This window comes from Macrobrachium rosenbergii, chromosome 35, assembly GCF_040412425.1.
Source record: "Macrobrachium rosenbergii isolate ZJJX-2024 chromosome 35, ASM4041242v1, whole genome shotgun sequence".
NCBI lineage: Eukaryota > Metazoa > Arthropoda > Malacostraca > Decapoda > Palaemonidae > Macrobrachium > Macrobrachium rosenbergii.
In genome coordinates this window covers 3,073,485-3,095,768 of record NC_089775.1, presented here as the reverse complement: position 1 = coordinate 3,095,768, position 22,284 = coordinate 3,073,485, and the positions used below count along the sequence as shown (strand labels likewise).

Below are 22,284 nucleotides of genomic sequence, written 5' to 3'. Positions count from 1 at the left end.
ATTTTCTTTCACAATTCATATTTCTGTTTCATTGTACCACTCAGGGTCATTATAGCTAATTGAACTCATTACAATGATCTGTTGTTTTTGCCTATTTAAAAAAAAAACTTCTTTGAAGTCACTGATGATACCTGTGGATGGAGAGAGTTAGAGAGAGAGAGAGAGAGAGAGAGAGAGAGAGAGAGAGAGAGAGAGAACTATCCACAATTATCTATGATACAGTTGGAATTTTTATGTAATTATTATTATTATTATTATTATTATTATTATATTATTATTATTATTATGATTATTATGATTATTATGATTATTATTATTATTATTATTATTATTATTATTTGAAGGTGTTAGAGTCTACTTCAAGTTCTAAGTATAAACTGAAGTCCACCTCATTACAGATTATTATTATTATTATTATTATTATTATTATTATTATTATTATTATTATTATTATTATTACCTCTATTCAGGCACCGTGTCCTTCATGAGAGTGAATTTCCGTGTGAAGATAAACCATTGCATATCTTTTGACATATCTTTTAGACAAGTAGATTGTACATATACATATTACCTCGTTAATCGAAAAACAAACAAAAAAAATAAACAAAGTTTTGTTAATAAAATATGACCTGTTTGTTCCTGGAGTTTATGTTTCCTCCCAGAATGCTTATACTTTGTTTATATATATATATATATATATATATATATATATATATATATATATATATATATATATATATATATATATATTTGTGTGTAAGTGTTTATACAGTGACAAGGGCAAAGAGGACTCAAATGGATATTTATCCAAAAATTAATGTTTAATAATGTTTCCCATAACTAGGAATGGAAACACAAGTTCCATGCTAAAATCTGGAGCCTGACAGAAACTCTTAAGAGCACAGAAGACGCCGCAGAATCCCAAAGCCTAAAGGGGAGGCAGTATCAATGACTTTCCAATTTACTTCAGAGTTATAAGTTTAGGATACGGAAAGATCAGCGGAAGTCTTTGATGGTAAGAACAAACTGTGGACAGAACAGAACCCAGTGGAACGCCTGTCAGATGACGTCACGCTTTACCAGTGTCATATTCAAATGATCAGAAATGAATATTAAAATGACTGAAATGATTAAAATTGCCCAAAATCAGCAGCTTGTCTTACCAAGTTCCACAGAGGGCCAGGTATAATACCAGAAGACTGCTATACAAAAATGAAAGGTCTGTAGGATGCAACAGTTAACGTCTGTGTGAAACGGCTAGATTGGAATCCTCGGGAATCAGCTCCGATGAAGACATATTCCAAGACGTCGTTGGCTCCATCTAAAGCAACGGAAGAACGATTCGATCAAGCAGCGTGAGAGATGCGAATTTAATGTTTGTTTCTGTAGGTACAAGGGTGCTTTGTCTATCTGTCTAGACTTTCGATTCAGTGATGGACTGAGAGAGTGGTTTTAGAAACCAATTTGGGCTTCAGAAACCAACTCAAAGCTTCAGAAAACTAAGCAAAGATTCCGGAAACAACTCAAAGCTTCAGAAGCCCTAACTCAAAGCTTCTGAAAACAAACTAAAGCTTCAGAAACCAACTCAGAGCTTCTGGAAGCAAACTAAAGCTTCAGAAACCAACTCAGAGCTTCAGAAGCCAACTCAAAGCTTCAGAAACCAACTCAAAGCTTCTGAAAACAAACTAAAGCTTCAGAAACTAACCCAAAGCTTCAGAAGCCAACTCAAAGCTTCTCAAAACAAACTAAAGCTTCAGAAACCCACTCAAAGCTTCAGAAACCAACTCCAAGTTTCTAAAACCAACTGAAAGCTTCAGAAACCAACTCAAAGCTTCAGAAAACAAACCAAGCTTCCCACAGCCACTGAACGCAGCACATTATCACAAGTTCATTGACCTTCATCTATCATTAATACCATTCGGCCACGTTCAGAAGGTCAAGATTCCCGTAGCGTCCCAGATTCCTCGTTTCATTCACGCGGCCATTCCAATTCCCAGCGTTCCCGCGGTCATTCCAGTGCCACTGTTTTCTGCCTTGAGCTCTCTCTCTCTCTCTCTCTCTCTCTCTCCTCTCTCTCTCTCTCGTATTGATCTTAAAGGGGTTCTGTCTGTTGGGAGCAAGGAGCTTCTGATGCTGGAGGCGCCTCTCTCTCTCTCTCTCTCTCTCTCTCTCTCTCTCTCTCTCTCTCTCTCTCTCTTATTAACATATAAATAAATAATATATATATCTGTATATACACTAAGACAAAGCTATATGACATTCAGCACGAATTACTTCAAGGTTCAAAATTTCTTTACATTTGTCCTCGAGTTCCACAATCAGAGTTGAGAACATCACAATATGGCTACCAATCGCCCATCTTTCGAACCGTGGGCGAGACTGTGATTAAGAATTGATTCAGAAACAAGAAATTAATGATAATAATGACTTTTCAAAGCAGAGTTCAGCTTGGGACGACGGTTCGAAATATGCCCAGAGGACTCTCAATCCTGGATTCCATTTGCTCCACAAGGAAATGTAATTGTTCCATATGAATAGGTTTCATCTTCTGAATAATAATAATAATAATAATAATAATAATAATAATAATAATAATAATAATAATAATAATAATAATAATAATAATAATAATAATGACCACACAACCAGGAAACAAAATCTGGTAAATATATCTCACCCAGTCAACCAGGAAAGGAAACCTAAAGCCTATACCTTACGCAGTCAACCACAAACAAATTCCTGGTTACAAAAACCAACCAGGAAAGGAAATCTGGTTGAAAATATAAAAATATGAAAATACTTTCTTCACACAATCTGGAAATAATGAGGAGCTTAACAAGCCAATTACAGGTGTCATTATGAGGACGAAATTATGGCCAATTTCTTCAGGAAATGATCCGCAAACGCCACGCTACACGGCCAAAGGAGCATTTTGGGACAAGAAGGAGCATTTGACGATGGGGCTAAGGGGCATTTTGGAACAAGAAGGAGCATTTGACAGTGGTGCGAAGGAGCATTTTGGAACAGGAAGGAGCATTTGACAGTGGTGCGAAGGAGCGTTTGACAGCGGGCCAAAGGAGCATTTCGGAACAAAAAAGAGCATTTGACTGGTGCGAAGGAGCATTTGACAATGGGGCTAAGGGGCATTTTGGAACAAGAAGGAGCATTTGACAGTGACCCAAAGGAGCATTTTGGAACATGAAGGAGCATTCGACAGTGGCGCAATATAACCACCCCTGCCAATTCTGACAGCAACTATAGCCCCGTCTGAACCTACAGAAGTGACGACCAGCGCCTGTCCATTCTGACTGTAAGCCGAAACAGGCCTTCCCACCCTCACTTCTCCACCTGCTAAGCGGGCCGAGAGAGGTGTGGCTGAATTTTGGACAAACAGGAAGTGAAGAATTGTAAACAGCTGGTGGACACAAGTTGTTATAACTCTCTCTCTCTCTCTCTTTAAATTATCTGCTTATTATGGGTCCTTATTTCAAACCAGGGGTCTGTAGACGCCCTCTCATTATCGGCAATATCTACAAATATTGACGGCGGGTGATTGACGTAGCTATAGCTCTCTCTCTCTCTCTCTCTCTCTCTCTCTCTCTCTCTCTCTCTCTCTCTCTCTCTCTCTCTGGAAATCACTACTAGAATTGACTGATTTTTTTAGTGCTTCAAAACTTTCCACCCCTCTCTCTCTCTCTCTCTCTCTCTCTCTGTCAGGGGAAGTCTGACACTTTAAATAATAATAATAATAATAATAATAATAATAATAATCAGGTTAGTTATAATGATAACATTAAGAACAGCAATACTGAAGCTTTAGATTACTCTCTCTCTCTCTCTCTCTCTTTCTCTCTATTGATACACGTCTCTATAATCACTTCCAATTTATTGAAAGACAATCAACTCTCGCTCACCCGAATTACCGAGGGCCACCCTCCCTCCCCCCGCCTCTCTCTCTCTCTCTCTCTCTCTCTCTCTCTCTCTCTCTCTCTCCTATAGAATCAATAAACAATTGGAAATAGATAAAACAATGTATTATTACGGTTTTACGATTGCAAAGCGTACAGGGGAGAGCTTGTATATTGGTCTTAACGATTTTTGTGTCTTTAACCGTCTGTGTGTTTGAACAAAATATTAATTCATTTTTTTTTATTTTTCTGGATGGATTTTAATGGTTTTAACTTTGTGTTTTAATAATAATAATAATAATAATAATAATAATAATAATAATAATAATAATAATAATAATATAGGAAAAGCAAAAAAATTGTTCTTACAGATAAGTAAATAATAAAAATAATTATATAAGAGAAAATTAACGTAGAGAGAGAGAGAGAGAGAGAGAGAGAGAGAGAGAGAGAGAGAGAGAGAGAGAGAGAGAGAGAGGAATAATAAGTCTATTTGAACATGGCAGATCGAGAATATGAAAGGAGGCACTATAAAATAATTATTATTATTATTATAATTATTTGACCCCTATACGAAAACGGGACCGTCGCCCCCCCCAAAAAAATTTAAACCCCCGAAAAATCCTCCATTTTCAAGTCACCTCCACAGAGGCGGAGAGACCACTGAAGAAGATCCCTGTCGTGAGCCTATAGACACCCTGAATAGATAAAGGGGGCGGGGCTAAGGGCCCATCCCTCTGTCTGTTTGGTGCATCTTCCTTCTAAGCCACGCCCCCGAAGCCACGCCCTCCCTGGAGGCCCTATTTGCTGGGCCTATAGAAAATATGGTGGGGCATTTAGACCCCAGAGACTTTTATTAGGGTATGGTGGGGGCATTTAGACCCCAGAGCCTTTTATTAGGGTATGGTGGGGGCATTTAGACCCCAGACCCTTTTATTAGGGTATGGTGGGGGCATTTAGACCCCAGAGCCTTTTTATTAGGGTATGGTGGGGGCATTTAAGACCCCAGAGCCTTTTATTAGGGTATGGTGGGGGCATTTAGACCCCAGAGCCTTTTATTAGGGTATGGTGGGGCATTTAAAACATTTTAAGCCTTTTACTTTATAAGGTGAACCACAAATGGCATCTCTAGAAGGCGGCCCTTTAAATGACCTTTTAACTGAAGGGAATGCCTTTTAAAAAATGGCCTCTTCCAGGGGCATTTCAAAGGGGCATCAACTGCATTAAATGGCTTTCCCAGCAAAGGCCTTTTTCCGAGCGCCATTTTTAAAAAAGTCCTAGAATAAGATATTCATTAAAAGGCTGATTTATCAAAGGGAATACTTTGCCAAAAGGCCTTTTTTTTTTTTTTGAGTGCCTTTGGAAAGTCTCTCTCTTTCACTCAATCTGTTTCTCTCTTTCTCTATCTCTCTCTCTCACATGCCCAATCTCTCTCTCTCTCTCTCTCACACACACACAAACTCACTCTTTCTCTCTCTCTCTCACAAACTCACTCTCTCTCTCTCTCTCTCTCTCACAAACTCACTCTCTCTCTCTCTCTCTCACACACACACAAACTCACTCTTTCTCTCTCTCTCTCTCTCAAACAAACTCTCTCTCTCTCTCTCTCTCAAACAAACAATCTATTTCATTCTTTCTCTGTCTCTCTCTCTCTCACATACCAAATCTCTCTCTCTCTCTCTCCATCAATCTTTCTCACTCTCTCTCTCTCTTTCTCTCTCTCTCTCTCCCCGGCGTGTGTCACACAGACCGGGACGAGATCAATACACGGACACAGCCTTTGTGGGAGCCCGGAGAGAGAGAGAGAGAGAGAGAGAGAGAGAGAGAGAGAGAGAGAATTTTGTGAGTTTGAGAGAGAGGGATTGTGAAAAAATGTGTGAGAAAGAGTGAGAATAAGAGGAAATTTCTGTGAGAGAGAGAGATAATGACTCATTAACTCGTCTCTTCTAGAATAAAACGCTTTTAAGACGAGAGGGAAAACAGACAAAGCAAGTGAATTCCGGAGTTGGCCATTTACGGTTTCCATGGCAACAAACTAGAAAAATCTTCGGTTTTAAAGTTATTAAAATTTATCGAAATCCGTCAAATCATTCTCAAAATACTTCGTAAACAGAAATAATAATAATAATAATAATAATAATAATAATAATAATAATAATAATAATAATAATAATAATAACAACAATAATAATTAATATAAAAAACTAAAAATAATGATAAAAGGCAATATTCATTTCTAATCTACAAACGTCACAAAAAAAGCCAGCGGTCAAACCCATTCCGCGACTCCGGAAAGAACGTTCCTCGGACCTGTGCCCTTAGGACAAGGTCCTACCACCAATTAATTCATCAACTCTCTCTCTATCATTCTCTCTCTCTCTCTCCTAGAAAGCCTAAGGGCCAACCACATTTCTTGTACTCCTGCAGAAGGGCGGATACTCATATACGGGCTGAGAACCAATTATGACCCCTGTGGTATAGGACCCTCGAATGCCACACTGGGGCTCTGTCAGCTAGTCCAGCAGCCCACTTGGAAGGGGGGGGGAGGGGGGCAGTCCAGCCTTAGGGGGCTAATCCCCCCACAAAGGCCCTAATCCACAAAAGACCCTTTCTTCGTTGCGTTTAATCTGTGTGTGTGTGAGTTCGACAATACTACGGACGACCTGCGGAGTTTTCTTTCAAATTAGGAAAATGAGTTTCGTATGGTCCCTCGGGCCTTCGTCCGCCTGATCCCTAGGGTTACCCGACAGGAGTCTCCGTGGACCAGGCCCAGATCGGCTTCCCAGGGGGGTCACAGCCCCCCTACCTCCACCCACTCGAAAGGAATTTCGGCGGGAATATTACATGAGGCGGCCAAGTACGCGAGTCTGGGCAATTCTAAAATTAATTATACGACTTCCATTCGTTTTTTTACGATTTAGAGTCACACGGGACATCGCTGCTACGACAAGCTCAAACGAAGGCCCTGCTGTAAATCTGGTCCTTCGCCAGAGGGCCTCTGCTGCGAAGGACAATACAGCAAATTTAACAGCACCAAAATATCTCCTGGCCTCAGAAATAGTTCTTGAAACTCACTGCTGATTTCACAAAGACCTAACTGTCAAAAATTAGTCACTGTATCTTTGAGAAGTATAAAACAGACAGTATTTTGGATTGAAATTTGGGCTCCAAACTGCTACTCTCAATTGGAAATTGATGGATATCATAATATGGATGATAACTTCTACCAGAACTTAGGGGTTAAGTAGAATATATACATATGTATATCTTCTTATTCTTCTTCTTCCCAGCTTGTTCCCATTTGATTTGGCTTTTGGGGTACACTTTGTAGTCCCGATTGGCTGCCCTGCCTGACATCGCCTAGACCCCGGTATTGTGTACATGTATTGTACCAGTTCACCAGCACTCTTCTCCCAGCAGCGAGGAGTTGTTACGCGGTGAGGTCGATAGTCGAAACGTGTGAGGTGTCTGTTGTGCTTTTAGAAGATGCTGGAGTGGCTTTGTGTGTGTGTAATAGTCTGTAACACCCATTTGCTTTTAAGCAAATCTATCCGTTGAATCCTTTCTTTCCACATGACCAAACCATTTCCAAAGCTCTGAGCCATCATTGCAGATTTGCTAACCATCTATGTACTTCCCCATTTCTAATCTAATTCTTCTTATGGTCCATTTACTGTGCTGTGAAGATGGCTTATCTTTTATTTTCATATGTACTTAGCGTCAACACCTCACTCCCATAGTGGAAAGTTGGCTCAACAATTCCTTCATACACTTGTCTCCCATCCTACCATCATCCAATATATTCTGACCTCAAAAATCCATAAGATTTAACCCTCTACATTCTTCTGCGCTTATTTTTCCCACTCCTGCTCACAAGTCAACTTTTTCCCTCGCAATTATCTTCCAATTCTATCACCAGTTTTTGCAGCTTTACAATTATCAGTGGCTGCATTCCTGGGTCGATGGAATGAGTATTTTCAATATTACTTTACTGTATGAAATAAAAAGAGGGGCAGTGATGGCTGACCAGGGTTTATACGGTACCTCTCCATGAGAGAAAGACTCCATAAGAATGGGCAATAGGAATAGTTGTTCTAATTGACTGTAAAGGTTTTGGAGTCGACTGTAAGAATTACAGGCGAATAATATTAGCATGCTAAAGATATACTGTAAGAATCTGATTAAGGAAGTATGAGAGATAACACAAGGATTGGTGGGTCCGGGCAGGAAGAAGGGTATGTGGATCGATCGTTTGTTACGATACAGCTTCATGATACCCCAAAAATACTGTGCAAAGTGAATTGTTTCCTAAAACTTCTCATCGCAAACTTAACCAAAATTAATGGAACTACAGACCGGAGAAACGGCGAATGAAGCGTAAAACTGAATTTAAGTCTTTAGTTTATCACTTTTATATTTTTACTAGCAATATTTTCCAGCAATGTAAAGCTAAAACCCAAATAGAATGATTTCACACCCTTGGGGTCATCTATGACAAAAACCAGTGGGGTGACCAAGAGAATAAAACTCACAAAATCCTTAAAAAGGGGGAGCAGAAGGAGAACCATGAACTAGATTGGAATTCAGATATGAACTACAGCATTTAGCATGTTTGTCGACAAACGTGTGCGCTATATATAAATGTTAAAGATGGGTGATGACGGATAAGAACTACAGTCTTAGTTCTTTCCACAAACATGTCCGCTGTATAAACGGTAACGACGCATCTTGACAAAATATGAACCACTGTAATAACTGGGCTCTTTCGCAAACTTGTCTGATACGTGAACAGCAGGGCACTGCTGATGACAGGTGCAAACCGCTGTGTCACATACTATTTCACTTTCGAAAACGATCTGCGACGCGACGGGTTCGACTCGTCTACGAAAACACGAACACCGAACGGGAGGGAAAAAAAACGACTCGGCTTTCCAGACATTTAATATAAGAAGGTGGCGCTGGGAAGTCCAAGCACAAGAATAAACAGGAAACATTATACGCTGTAAAGTAGACCATATTCTTCAGAGAAATCGCCAGCTTCTCGTTTCATACCTGCACAATTTCTTCCGTATAAAAAGTCTCCTGGCACTCATACACTTATTACAAAATGAGAATACAATCCTATAAGGTCATAAGGGCCATTAACTTTCTAAGAAGTGATTAACTGTTTGTAGTATGCTGCAATAGGGGACGTTAAGATAGCCATTGATTTAGCCTAGATAGAAGTGCTGAGGGAACACTGAGTTGAACAGATTAAAGTTGCCGACGAATGTCTACCAGTCTGAAAAGTTAAGGCAACTTCGCATCACACTACATAAAACAGCACTACGCCTCTCACCGAAACTTAAGCAAAATACAGGTGTTAAAGTGTGTGAAATAGCAAAAAAAAAAAAAAGGCATAGGATTTTGAGCAAAACTGGTCGAAAATGAAACGACATGAGAAAACGAACTAAAATGGATAAGCAAGCAAGGCTAGGTTTTCTCAACACCCACGACGCTGCTAGGATAAATCTCAATTAACAGGGATGGCGAAAGGAACGTAAGCCCTTTAGACTGGGCTACACGACATCACGGCATCTAAAACGGGTAAAATGCTGACGGACGCTGACTACCATATCTGCGAAATGAGTGATGCACAATAATTCTAGCAGCGCAGGCACAAATGGCTATGTGGTGGGAATTCTCTCTGGAAAAGCAGCTTAACGGAAGATGGCCACAAGGATGCCATTTCCTGATGACCTTAAATCATAATTACCAATGCCGGGGGAAGTAAGCTACCTCTTGGATTAACTAACTTCCTTTTCAAAGAAGACACATCTCGTGAGGTTACGGACACCCGGCATCATTAGGCAAAGCCGTCCAGTCGCTGCGAAAAACACACAAGTTTTCACCTTTATCCTACCTACAGTACCTTCTTAAATATTAATTTATATGAAACAATATCCTCTCACAAACACACACAAATACTGTATATACATTCATAGAAAATATCACAAAATAAAGGTTCCGCGTTACGACAGTTCTAATCAATCTTCGAAAGTGGTTTGTCTAAAGTGCATTGTCAAGGCAGGGGAAAAATGAGTTCTGCTTTCAAATGAGATTACAATATAGACGAATACAAGTACTGTTATATTATCGACCCATATTACATTTCCTGTTCCCAAAATCTACACTATAAGGTCCCTCTCAACTGCTTAAACTACTTCAGCATTTTCTTGTTTAACTACACACAACTGCAGCTGTTTTGACAAGCTAAAAGATTCCTTTATGTACAGGTAACGTACGTTACCATCAATATTACTGCAGCACTTATCGTTTTTTGTAGGGTACTACTGTACCATACAGAACAGCACAGCTACGACACCAGATACCGAACTGTACGTAATTTCTTTATCATTTGTAAACCTTAATAAGATTATAAATCACTCTGTTTGTTCTCTCCAGCAAAAGGTGTTTCTGTGTACTGTATATATAACTGTCTACTCCTACTAATCCTGCTTTGAAAGGCATACGGTTTCCATCTCTACGTGATGGAAATACTGAGGAAACTTCTAAAAATACAATGCCAAACATCGGCCGTACTAGCATGCACATCAACCCTTCAATCGTAGCGTCTATCAAAAGATCTGACGGCATTAAACCTAGGGAAATTTTATGAGAGGACTCCACTTACAGTGGGCCTTGCATGGTGCACTATACATGGTACTCTACTCAAACTTCACGTCATTTCCTTCGGGCAGGCTACAAGATGTGACTCGGTGGCCTTATCAAATAAATTCGTAACAATAAAATAAAAGTACTATTAATCCCAGTGGCTGAAGCATTGCACTTTAATATTCTATGCGGAGTCTTGCGTTGTACGGCGTAAAAACATTTACGTTTTCCCAAGACCAGACTAATCCTGACAAGGCCTTATTTGATAAAGGTGGATTTTGGAAAATAGTAACCCTTACTAGTAACGTACCCATGATTACTGAGTCATGTAAGTATTTTCCATATATAAAGTAAATTACAAAGAAAATGAAGACACTTATAAGACAATGAAACAGCCCTGAGGTTTCTTTACAAAGCATTATGTTGTATGTACAATGATAGCCATACATCAGGTGTTACTTATCAAATAAACCATCTTTCAGTTCAAGTGTTGACTGCATATTATCCACAATTCATAGAGGAAGTTATATGATTCTGATCCACTTAATGATGCGAAAAGCATTCGTTGGTGAGGCATACCAGCGTCTTTCGGTATCTCTGCTTTCACGGAAGCATAAATGCAACTTTCGTGAAAAATGATTTCAGTATTTCAAAAAAAAAATAAATTACTTCTGTCGAGGAACAGTTGATAACTTCGTCAACATGAACAGGTTGACCATATACACACAGTAATTACATCATAATACTTTTTCCTTAACTGAACAGATGCAAAAATTATAAAAATTCCTTCATATGAATGTACAATGTTTATCAATGTAATGTACCTGCTTAGCAGATTTGTCACTTTCTAAATGCCAATGACATCATATTACGGGTAAAATCGCAATTATACAAAGGATAGTTACACACTGTGGAAATTATACATTACACAATTTCATGAACAGTTTTTGTAGTTAGACTACAGTACCTTAAGTAATGCCTATTTTGCAATGTGGTGCATTGACGGCACTACCTCCCTACGGGGTTGCTATTCATGAACTGATAGTCAACTTCGTTCTTTGAATATGTTCCACATCCCTTCCTTTTCAGAATGAACAAGCTACAACGGAACACGTCAACGTGCACCAGTTCTTTCAACCCCAAAACTCTCTCTTCGCCACTTACAAATCCACGACCGTATCTCATAAAACTACTTACCCTACCCTTTTCGAGAAGCTATTCCAATCTCTATCTCTCTGTTCCTGGAGAGGGTTTCAAACCCAACAAAAGTCAAGTACATTAGGTTCAAGACCTAACGACCTCCACAGCCCTAAAACTTATATCTTCCGCTGACCAAAACGATGAACGGCAAGCGAAAGGACAATCTTCCTTTCTGTCTCACGTACAATAACGTTTTCCAAGCCGACCGTCCCATACGGAGAACAGATTCCTACGTACTTCAGCTACCTTCCCATCCGAGAAATGGTACGGCAAACGAAGGCAATAATTTGTTTGATAAAAATAGGGAAACAAGTTAACGTAAAAAAAGGTACTTGCTTTGTACTTACAAATCAACGCCTTACACCAAAGTCCCCATTCCCCTTTACGATTAGGCACTCGGCTCTTTCCAGGAGCTAAACTTCACTCTAATAAAAGCAAAAAGAGAGATATAGGGTGGTAAATTCTCATACGTGGGAAGAGACTGTTCTCTACTGCCATGTGGTGTCACAGAATCTTTTTCCAACAATGTGGCTGAGTGGTCAACATTTTGAACTGACATGCAAGACTATCTCCTGTACAAAATTTGCAGAAAAATAAAAACGTACATTTTTCCATTGACAACACAAAGGTTACACTGCGCAGAGCAGTACATCAAGTTATCCAGACTAACATATTCATATACATTTCTTTTGCTAAACCTAAATGAACATGAATTATGATAATAAGACAGAAAAATTATCAAACACAACAAAAAACAACTGGCAAATGACAAAAAATCTGTAAATTAAATTTATGTTAACTTTATCTGCACATCAACACCTCTTCTATACGGTGATACCAAATTCTGTGAAAAAAAGTTGTTCGCCTTTTTTATAAAAGGTTAAAATCTAACCAAACTAAAGTTCATTACAATACATTCTTTTATACATAACTTGTGCTATTCCAGCATCTCGTACCATGACAATAAACATTATTCTGTATAGCAGAGTACCTAAGGCATTCAATTCTCTTTACATTAAGTTCACAACTTGGCAAGTCACCGTCAGTGACACAGACGACCGATACAGTGCTTACGGTGAGATAATCAACGACAAAATTTACAATGACAGTAAGGTTTTTACCTTCAGGTAAGAAAAAAGTGTCTGTCACTGACGAATGAACATCATAACATCTCGATACGGAATTACAGTTAATTGCCACGTACGATAAACCAAGCTCTCGACTTCGACTCAGAAATTCAACTCAGCTCCTGGTACTGGTCACGGCTGGCATCCCTTCCTCGGTTTCCATCTGGAAAGAGAAAAGGTTTTGGTTTCATACGGTTAATCAAGACGAATTTCAGTAGATCGTAAATACGTCAGTGATGGGAGACGACCCCAAGCTTCCTTAAGACTTTGCGGGATATTCCCTGAAAAGTGGGAGATGTCCCTAAGCTTCCTTAAGACTTTGCAGGATATTCCCTGAAAAGTGGGAGATGTCCCTAAGCTTCCTTAGGACTTTGTGGGAAATTCCCTGAAAAGTGGGAAGTGTACACTAAATAAAGATTGTCTGAGAAGCCGACTAGTTTTATATGACTTTAAACTTTTGTAGAAAATACAACACAAATATGATCAATGGTAAGGACACTCTGGAATAGTTCGCGGTGTAAGACACCACCCTACATACGAACGTTCAACTTACAAACATTCAGAGAGACAAACAAATGGGTAATGCGAATTAAAATTGTGTTCAGACACCGTACTTAAATAGATATGAAGAGTACACTAGCCAACTTCCTAACAATTTAGGCAACAAAACCACCATCAAAGATACACAAAACAAATATTTTACCTGTGATGCACTCGAGCAAGTGTTTGGTGGGGTTTCAGGTCTCAAGCCATCGTGCATGGCATGTCTGTGAGTCCAGGCCCTGGCTACTCGCTCAAAACGGTTCTTGTCCGACTCGTACAACCTCCCTATATCTGGTTCCATGCATACCTGAGGACGAAATTTACGAGCAACGTTAATAAACACAAATAAGGTTCAAGCAAAGAACATTCTTGGCTGAGTAGGCTACGGTTAAGCTACAATAAAGCACTCACTTTCTTTCTTCAGATCTTCAACTGAATCAGCCTGCAGAGAGAGAGAAAGTCAGAGGAACAGGTGAAAAATAAATAGATGGAACAGAAAGAGGACTTATACGCCTGAAGCCAGATGTCAGCAAAAAGCGGGAATGAATTTGTTCCTCGCTTAAACATCTGGAGATCAGAGGATTCCACAACTACACTAAGTAAACTACTCCACATTTTTAGTTGGGGCCAAAATAAAACTCACAGCAAACTGAGTAACTGGGAATATCGGCTTAAGAAAGGTAATAAATTGCATGAGGAAAATCCATTTTCACTCAGCCTATGCTATGACAATAATTACCAGCATTGAGCATTCTTGCTAAAACTTAGATGTCCACAGATAATAAGTGAATTAGTTTTAAATCCCCAAAAATGTGAAGAGAGTAAGTAATGGTTCGAAAATGAAGTAATACCAATACACTCTTGATCATCTGTAATTTTTTATACAGTGCCCCGCTGATTTGAGGCTCTTTCAGTCATTAATGTAACATCTGTTCACTGCACTGCCTTAGAATCAAATGGAAAGTTATTCATCTTCTGCAGTTTTGCATTGCACGGATGCGTCTGGATCATAAATTAAGCAGTTTTACAAAAAGTACACAAGATGAAAATTAATTTTCAAGATTCTTTGGAAGTGCTTTCAATTGGCATCTTCATATGCCTGCAGTATACAGCATTCATACAAATTAATAACAATATTCTCATGGGTCTAGTTACTTGTTTACCATCTGAAAATGCTTATAACTTCCTATTTTGATAGTTCAAACACCAAATAACCCTCTAACAACGCTTATATCCGAGTATTTTAATAGTTTTATCACAAAAAGTGCATTTCGTTACGAAAATATGAAAATACAGTAATTTGTGAATATTTCTCTATGAAAAATACCACGAATAGGCAATTTTCCGTGAATATGTGTGTAAACATTCCACAGAGAAATCCGCAAATAGGTGTAGCCGCGAATCTGAAACGGTGGATAGGTGGGGGTCCACTGTAGTTCCTTACCTAAACTAACCTACGCTTTACAGTCAAAATTCAATCTGATAGACTTACCTAGAAATGTATCACAACCAAAATGGCAGCGTAACAAAAAAAATACTTATGATGATGTAGCTGATAAAACAAAAGTCCACTAAATTGAGGTGTTATTTTAAAAAAGGTCACGTGATTCTTGAGAAACAGATCGCAGGAATAAAAACAACTTACTCACCTTGGTGTACGGATCTGTCAGGAGAGACTGAATGGAAATGAGAACTTTCGAAATCGTGAGAGCCAGCGACCAGTTATGCTGTATCGAATCTATGCCGATGTCCCCGTGTCGCGAAACATTAGGATGAAAGATTTTCGTGATGAACCGCACGATGGGCGGACAGAGGGGGTAACTGTTGAATAGAGAGAGAGCTCGTTATAATAGACCCTCGGCTTATCTGATGCTTCAGATTTCCGGTTTACTGATGTCTGAATATACTGTATTCCAGTTATTAAACATTAAACAGCAATCATATGTGATTTCTAGCTTAATCTCACCTATACTTTACAACCTATCGTTTCGTTTAAGAGATTCATTTGCAAAATGCTTCACTTTGAAAGAGGTACTACTGTAAAAAAAAACCACAGTATTATAGTCAATATGTAAACACTCGCGATTTAGCTCAGATGCACAAATGAATATCGAAAACCAAAACTTTATAACTTTCGGTCTCAAACACAACCTTCCTATTAATGGAATTATTATTTATTTATAACAGTTGAAAGCACACAATTCATTCAATTTTGGATTGAAATGTGTTTGAAGATGAAAACTTTTATCATTCACAATATGCAAAAACGTTTTGACTTCTAACGGTGACACCAATAAGCAAACTCACCTCGGAGGAATTTGTATATAGAGGAAGAACGTTCCCCCTTCGTAAGGCGAACCTGCCGGGCCGCGAATCGAAGCTTGCCAGTGAAGCGACATTTCATCCAATGGCGATGCCTCAATTCCTTCGGGGGGGTCTGACCTAAGGGCTGTCAGGAAAGAGGTTTTGGTGGTGAGGCGAACTTCAGGAAAATGATCGGACACAGTTGATTCTTTTCATCACCTTATTTGTTCTTTTTTAAATAGGGTGCAGTCAACTCTGCCATGCTTTTTACAATATTATCACTACTAACTATAATACCCAGCTAGTAAATGGACTTACTTCTTAACTCATTGCGGAGTCTGTTCCGCCTCCAGGAGTTTTCGTTGGCAGGGGGCGTCGCTGGCAAGAGCATGTGGTACAAACATATCTGACACGGAGCGCTGTTGGTCCTGCGAAGTTGTAAATAGCAGATCATTAACATAAAAAATTCGGTGGCTTAAAAAATTAGGTAATCATTTTCTTTTCCTATAAAAATGAAGATATATAAGCACTGGTGTGCATAAATAAATACCAGAAGACAGAATAAAGTATGGCTTACAATTTAGTATACACTTGTTGCCAGGGTACTCTGTTGTACAGAGGTCGGAAAAGGGGCCACCGACGTGTCGTGAACTCCTTCCACTGCTCCTCTTTGACGTACCGTGAAACCAAATTGTGCCATCGTAGGCAGACGTGGTCAACAGACCAGAGTGTCATGTCGTCTAGGAGGTCGAACACGACCATCAACACTGAAAGAAAAATGAAAAAGAATACAGTATGAACAAACAATTAACGTCAGGTTTGCTTGATTTTAAAGATGTCTCATATAACGTAGACACAGGTCGTCAATAACCTCAAAACGCACCTTCGGGAGGGATGCTATGTATGAGGGATGGGTCGAGGTTGTCAGGAGGTCGCGGACAAGTCAACTGGTTGATCATCTCTTGCAGGTTTCCTTTGCTCGCAATGTTCCCTCCAAGGCAACCTCTGCCTCCTATGTTACTCACAGACGGGCCAATGCCGTTACCTCGGCCGGGCAAGACGCCAACGAGGCTGCTCACTCCGCCGCTCACGCTCGCAGCAATGCTCTCCCCTGCCATGTTCTCGGAAACCAACATGGCAGCCGCTCCCTCGGCATAATCGATTTCTCCGATGTCTTCCACGATGGGTATTCGGTTCCCTTCGGCGTTCCCGTCCGGCGGCAGGAGTTGCTGCTGCGGTGGCTGGAGAGGTTGCTGCATGTCCCCCTGGCTCTCCCGCCGCTGGATCTGGTGGAAATCGGTGGGATCTTTCGGTTCTTCGTTGCCAGAGTCGCCGTCGTCGGTTTTCTGAAGAATGCACGGTGAAAGGAAGACATTCAAAGTCTTATCTGTTAATGTACCATTAACAGAAATCGATTATCCTACTTCTGCAACACTGCTTAGACTAACAAAATCATCATGCGCTTCAGTCAAAAGGAGAGGTCCAGAAACACATTACAATAAAATGAATTGTCAGTTCAGATAAAATTTTCTTTACAGGTTCAAAAGGACTTTAAACTTATTTTACTTGTGCCCGAGATGATAAACAGCTTTTCAGCACAGGTATTTTTCTCTAATGGAACACAAAAATCAAAGCTGGTAAAACCACTATCTTAAAAAAATCTTAGGGGTATCTCCAAGGTCCACCCCATATCCTAGGTACCGCAAGCTTAAAGTTTTAGAAAATAAATAAATGATTGTGTGATAACAAATCTGTATTACTTGTAAGATTAAAAAGTGTTCTGCCATCCAAGAGAAACTTTAGTAGATCGTAGTGTTAGAAGGGAGCTCATATAGCTAGCTATAATTGGCACTTTACTAATCTAATAACCTTAACGCCATTAAATCAGACCAAAAAAAAAAGGGGGGAAAATTAAGCAATACTTAGCAACTCACATACCACCAGTTAAGTACTTTGTTACTCAGCTTCAACGAACCATCTTCAGCTGCGCCGTTAGACACACCTTCGTTAAAAGACGGAGGTTTGTATGCTCGTACGGACACACAGGCAAAATAAAAGTTGAAATACTGAAAACGATTTTTCTTACCTCTTGGTACGGACCAATATTGAGTCGCTGGGACGCGTCGTTGGGATAGAGAAGAGCATGGCACGTAGCACACACCGGCTCGCCAAAGCAAGGTCCATAGTACCCGTTACAGAAATAACACGCTTCATTCTGGGAAATACACAAAAAACTGCGATATAGGCATGACCCTTCATACACACACACTAACGTTCTTGCACTATACTGCAACTGAGTGGCCACCATCATCAATCTACATAGGCTATAAGTCGGAGAATAAAACCGCACTCATACCAGAATCACGGCCAAACAGTTATAATGTGAAACCTGCTGACAAAAAACTGTCGATGACAAAATTAATATAAAAAAATACTATAAATCCTGAGTTAAAATCATTGGTTCCATGGTCTAAATCTAGACTAATTTGTTTCAGCAATAAAATGAACAAAGGTTCGGCAAATACATTCTGGTTAAGCCTCACATACCTCAAAAAGAAAAAAAGATTCCTTAACATAATAAAGTTCGAATACGCATAATGTGATTTTCGTTAAAAAATAGAAAATTCTAAAATCTATCGAGATTAAATACACTTCAGGCGTTATGCCTAACAAGTCATAAATAACTGATTTGGGGTACAAGCAAACTAGCCTAAGTTAGCCTAAGTTAGGTTAAGGAAAGTAGCATTGATAACATTAGACCCTAATATGCCGTAAAAGTTCTGCATGCCAAATAGTCAAATGAGAAAATACAGGCATTCCCTGGTTATTGGCGGCCTCGGTTATCGGCGATCCGGTTTTATGGCGCTTGTCGAGCAGCGCCGAAAACCAGAGATCAGCGCTGATCGCTGCCGATACGAGCTGATGTTGCAGATTTCTGGTTACGGGCGATTTCCGGTTACCGTAACTTCCTCGGGAACGGCACCCCGGCCAATAACCGGGGACTACCTGTATTTGCCCATACATCATACTGCTATGCGCGATATAACGTTGGGGGGATCCAGGGGGAACATTAAGGGGTAAAACTGAAGACTACTACCGCACACCTCTGGTTCGGCAACCACTAGCCTGGAGCAAAATGTACCCCGTTTTCTGTACCGTTCTCGTATAGATGAACGTAAAACCGAACAAAAGACATTAAATATCATAAAAATAATAAAAGACATAACGAACAATGTCATAAATAGCCCTAAGAGGCGGCAAATATTCCGATCGCCAACTGGCAGTACTAGTCTACAGTTTTACCTAGATTGAGGTTATAATTAGAGTTTAAGGTAATAATCATACCTTAAGGGAAATCGATTTTCCTTAATCGGCCCGAGTGGAGGCCACGGCCGGGGCAGGGCGTTCGGACGCTTAGCCTAGCCTAGCCTAGCCTAGCCTAGCCTAGCCTCCATTTTTTCGTAAAATATCCAATAAAATGTAAATTTTGGCCTAAAATAATTAAAAAAAAATTAAATAAAATCGATTTAATTACCAAATTTAAATTTGCCTATGACGTCAGTTAGCCTGGGCCTATTTAAGCTCAATCCTCACTAATTCATCCTTTTTAATAAATTAAATCTATTAAAAATTAATGTAAATTTAATAAATTAAATGGAAATTGAATAAGAATTTATTTAAATTAATTTACGACAATCCTTAAGGACAAATACACCTAATCCTACCTAAACCCAATCCTCACTAATCCATCCTATTTAAAGTAAAATAGAAAAAAAAATCATGAAAATTTAATAAAATAAATCTAAAAATGACAAAAAATCGAATTAAATATAACAAATAACATTAAAAAGGGGGTCACGACGGACCCACCCCAAAAAGGGGGAGGGGGGAGGACCTCGTGGCCCCAGCTCACCCGGTGGTCGAAATCCTCATCAAACTCCATTTTCCATCCTCGAAAATAACGGTGATTAATTGGCAATAACGGTTTTTCTTCGTTATTTGATGAACAAACGATAAATAACGAATACGTTTTTCCGGGGGAGAGATAATGACAGATGGCGTCGGGTTAGTAGTAATGGCGGGGCGTTGGCTTTGTAACGGCTCGTCTTTTTTTGAGTTTTTTTGCTTTTTTCGGGTTTTTTTTATTGTTTTTGAAGTGGGTTTGTTGGGTGGTTTATTTATTGTTTTTTTTTTGTCTGGTAGCTGGTGTTTCTTTTATTTTTTAACTGTTTTTTTTACTATTTTTTTTGGACAGAACTACGATAGGTGGATTATGTTTGTGGTATTTTATGCTTTTTTTTGTTTTTTTTATTTATTTTGGTCATAAACTCGTTAGTCCTTTTATCTATTAACTGTTTTTTATCTATTAGCTGTTGTTTATTTTATCTATCAACTATTTTTCGGACATAAACTACGAGAGGTGGATTATTTTTTATATTTTATCCTTTTTTGGTCAATTTTTTCCACATTTTCGACTCATTTTGGACACAAGTGAGATGAGTTAGGTTGTTAATTGTTGTTCCTTTTGTTTACTAACCATTTTTTTTATTATCTATTGTTTCTTTTATTTCTTAACTATTTTTTGTCCAAATTCTCTTCGTATGGTTGCTACATAACGTCAAATCTGCTCTATGTGAATAAGGTTCGTTTTGTGGAGAGTAATTCCCCAGTACCATCCCATGCTACGCAAAACGTGAAAAATACTCTAAAATTTCCATACACGTCTTCAAACTGTTGAGATCTGGTTTGTTCACCTTTTAATCTCTATTAAATCTAACGTGTTTTGTCTAGTTTTACTTTTCTAATTATGTATTGTCATTTTAGTGTTATTATAAATAGTTTTCTATTTTGTATTTCTGTTTGTATAGAAATTCAAAGTTTTCCTTGAACTGAAAATTTAGGCCATAGGCCAAGCACTGGGACCTATGAGGTGATTCAGCGCTGAAACGAACTGACAGTGAATGGTTTGAAAAGCGTAACAAGAGGTAAACCTTCAGCAGTTGCAATACGAGTCAACTGTTGAGGAAAGTAAGGTGGAAGAAAGAGAATATGAAAGGAGGTATAGTAAAATAAACAAAAGGGGTTGCGATTAGCTGCAGTTTTCCCTCAAGCTATCAAGATTTATTTGGATTTAACTCTCATATACTCTTCAATTTGCATAATCCAAAGCATTCTATTTTTCCATACTGTCCTATGGTTATTTCACAGGAGAGACTGTTCATGTTACTGATGACAGTGTCCCCCTCATAGGGTATTCATGTTTTCATACCCCTTGCCTTGACGTATACCCTCGGGCTCTCAGTGCTGTTCTGAGTAAGTGTTCGTTTTCTATACGACTTATCTATGGCAGACATACAGTTTCAGAAAGTGTTTTCTTTGTTCACATTTCGTGAGATTTTTTTTGTTTTTTTTGTTAGTCAGAAACTTTAATGGTTCAGTAAAAGGTATATCACATATTTTAAATGTGCAAACTGCATCTGTAATTAATCCCAAATGATCCAAAGCCTTTGAAATGATTAATCAGCAATTTCTCTTTAGAACATCTGAAAAGATAGTTCTTTAGTTTATAAACTTTGTTTGGATACCATTTTTTACATGTTCTAGAATCAATCATATTCCAGTAAATGTAAGATCAAACCTGAGTGTGAAAAATAATAGGATAGTTAGCAACATATAAACAGCACTGGGCTATGAGTTCGAAGACCAAAGATGGTTGAAGATACCCAAATCTAGGGAGAAAGTTCAAAGTAGGCCTTTCATTCAATGAAGAGCAGGATTGCTTTGTTTCATAAGCAAGTACTTCAAGTGTCATAGTTGGACACCAGCCTTCATGAGAAAGGGTGGGTAAGCTGGTCACCGAAGACAGCATTGCTGATTTCTGCGACCCAAATAAACACCATATTCTTTGGGACCTTGAATTTCAAGTCAACGGCCCCTTTGGTGGGCTTGTTCCACATGAATAGGGTTATCTCCTGAATAATAATAATAATAATGATAATAATTGAGATAGTGTGAAGATTCTAAATTTGGTGACCTTCCTCTCCTTGCTACAATAAGTCTGTCTCTTCTTGCACCAAGCTCGAACCCCCCTGGACTTTCAAAAATATTCTATACAGCGATTATTCCTTGCCCCACGACATTCAATCCAAGTTACATACCTTCAACTGTAATTCCTAACCTGCATTTCTAAGCTGACCCAGATAATACACCACAGCCTACAGCATCCTACGGCGATAAAACGTTAGATGGATCTGCAAGCACCATTTGCTATCCTTGCAAGGACTCCTCATTGGACCACAAAGATTCTTTTCTTAAATTCACGACTCATTGCGTAGGACATTTGCGAATGCCTAGTTCATTTGCAAGCAGGAACACCATAACTTAGAAAAGTACATATTCTAATTTCAAAGCTTAGGAACTGTAGTAATTTTCCAGCAGTTCTGTCTTGTCTGGAGAATTGGTCTCTCCTCGTAGGAAACGCTCGACTTGCATTTAAACACTCTTGCAACCTAGAAAACACCGCCATTGCTTTTAAAATGAAACAGACA

At 39.0% G+C, this 22,284-nt stretch overlaps 1 protein-coding gene across 3 annotated transcripts in view; it reads right to left on the bottom strand.

The window, feature by feature from the left end:
* The window catches only part of morgue (modifier of rpr and grim, ubiquitously expressed), a 93,048-nt gene extending 73,198 nt beyond the window's left edge, over positions 1–19,850 (bottom strand). The window contains exons 1-10 of one of the 3 annotated variants that reach the window (XR_010858316.1): positions 19,650–19,820; positions 17,823–17,951; positions 16,620–17,082; positions 16,314–16,503; positions 16,055–16,164; positions 15,740–15,881; positions 15,082–15,253; positions 13,593–13,739; positions 12,884–13,052; positions 12,110–12,187 (exon numbers count right to left, since the gene is read on the bottom strand). Coding sequence is in view for 1 of the 3 variants with exons in the window: in XM_067134107.1 (XP_066990208.1) it covers positions 13,005–13,052; positions 13,593–13,739; positions 15,082–15,253; positions 15,740–15,881; positions 16,055–16,164; positions 16,314–16,503; positions 16,620–17,082; positions 17,823–17,951; positions 19,650–19,679 (1,431 nt within the window). In the remaining 2 variants the exon portion in view is untranslated. Of the gene's footprint in view, positions 1–8,834; positions 13,053–13,592; positions 13,740–15,081; positions 15,254–15,739; positions 15,882–16,054; positions 16,165–16,313; positions 16,504–16,619; positions 17,083–17,822; positions 17,952–19,649 lie in introns of those variants that run through there. The other 2 variants (XR_010858315.1, XM_067134107.1) reach the window with 2 other exon arrangements.
* Between the last annotated feature and the right edge of the window lie 2,434 nt (positions 19,851–22,284).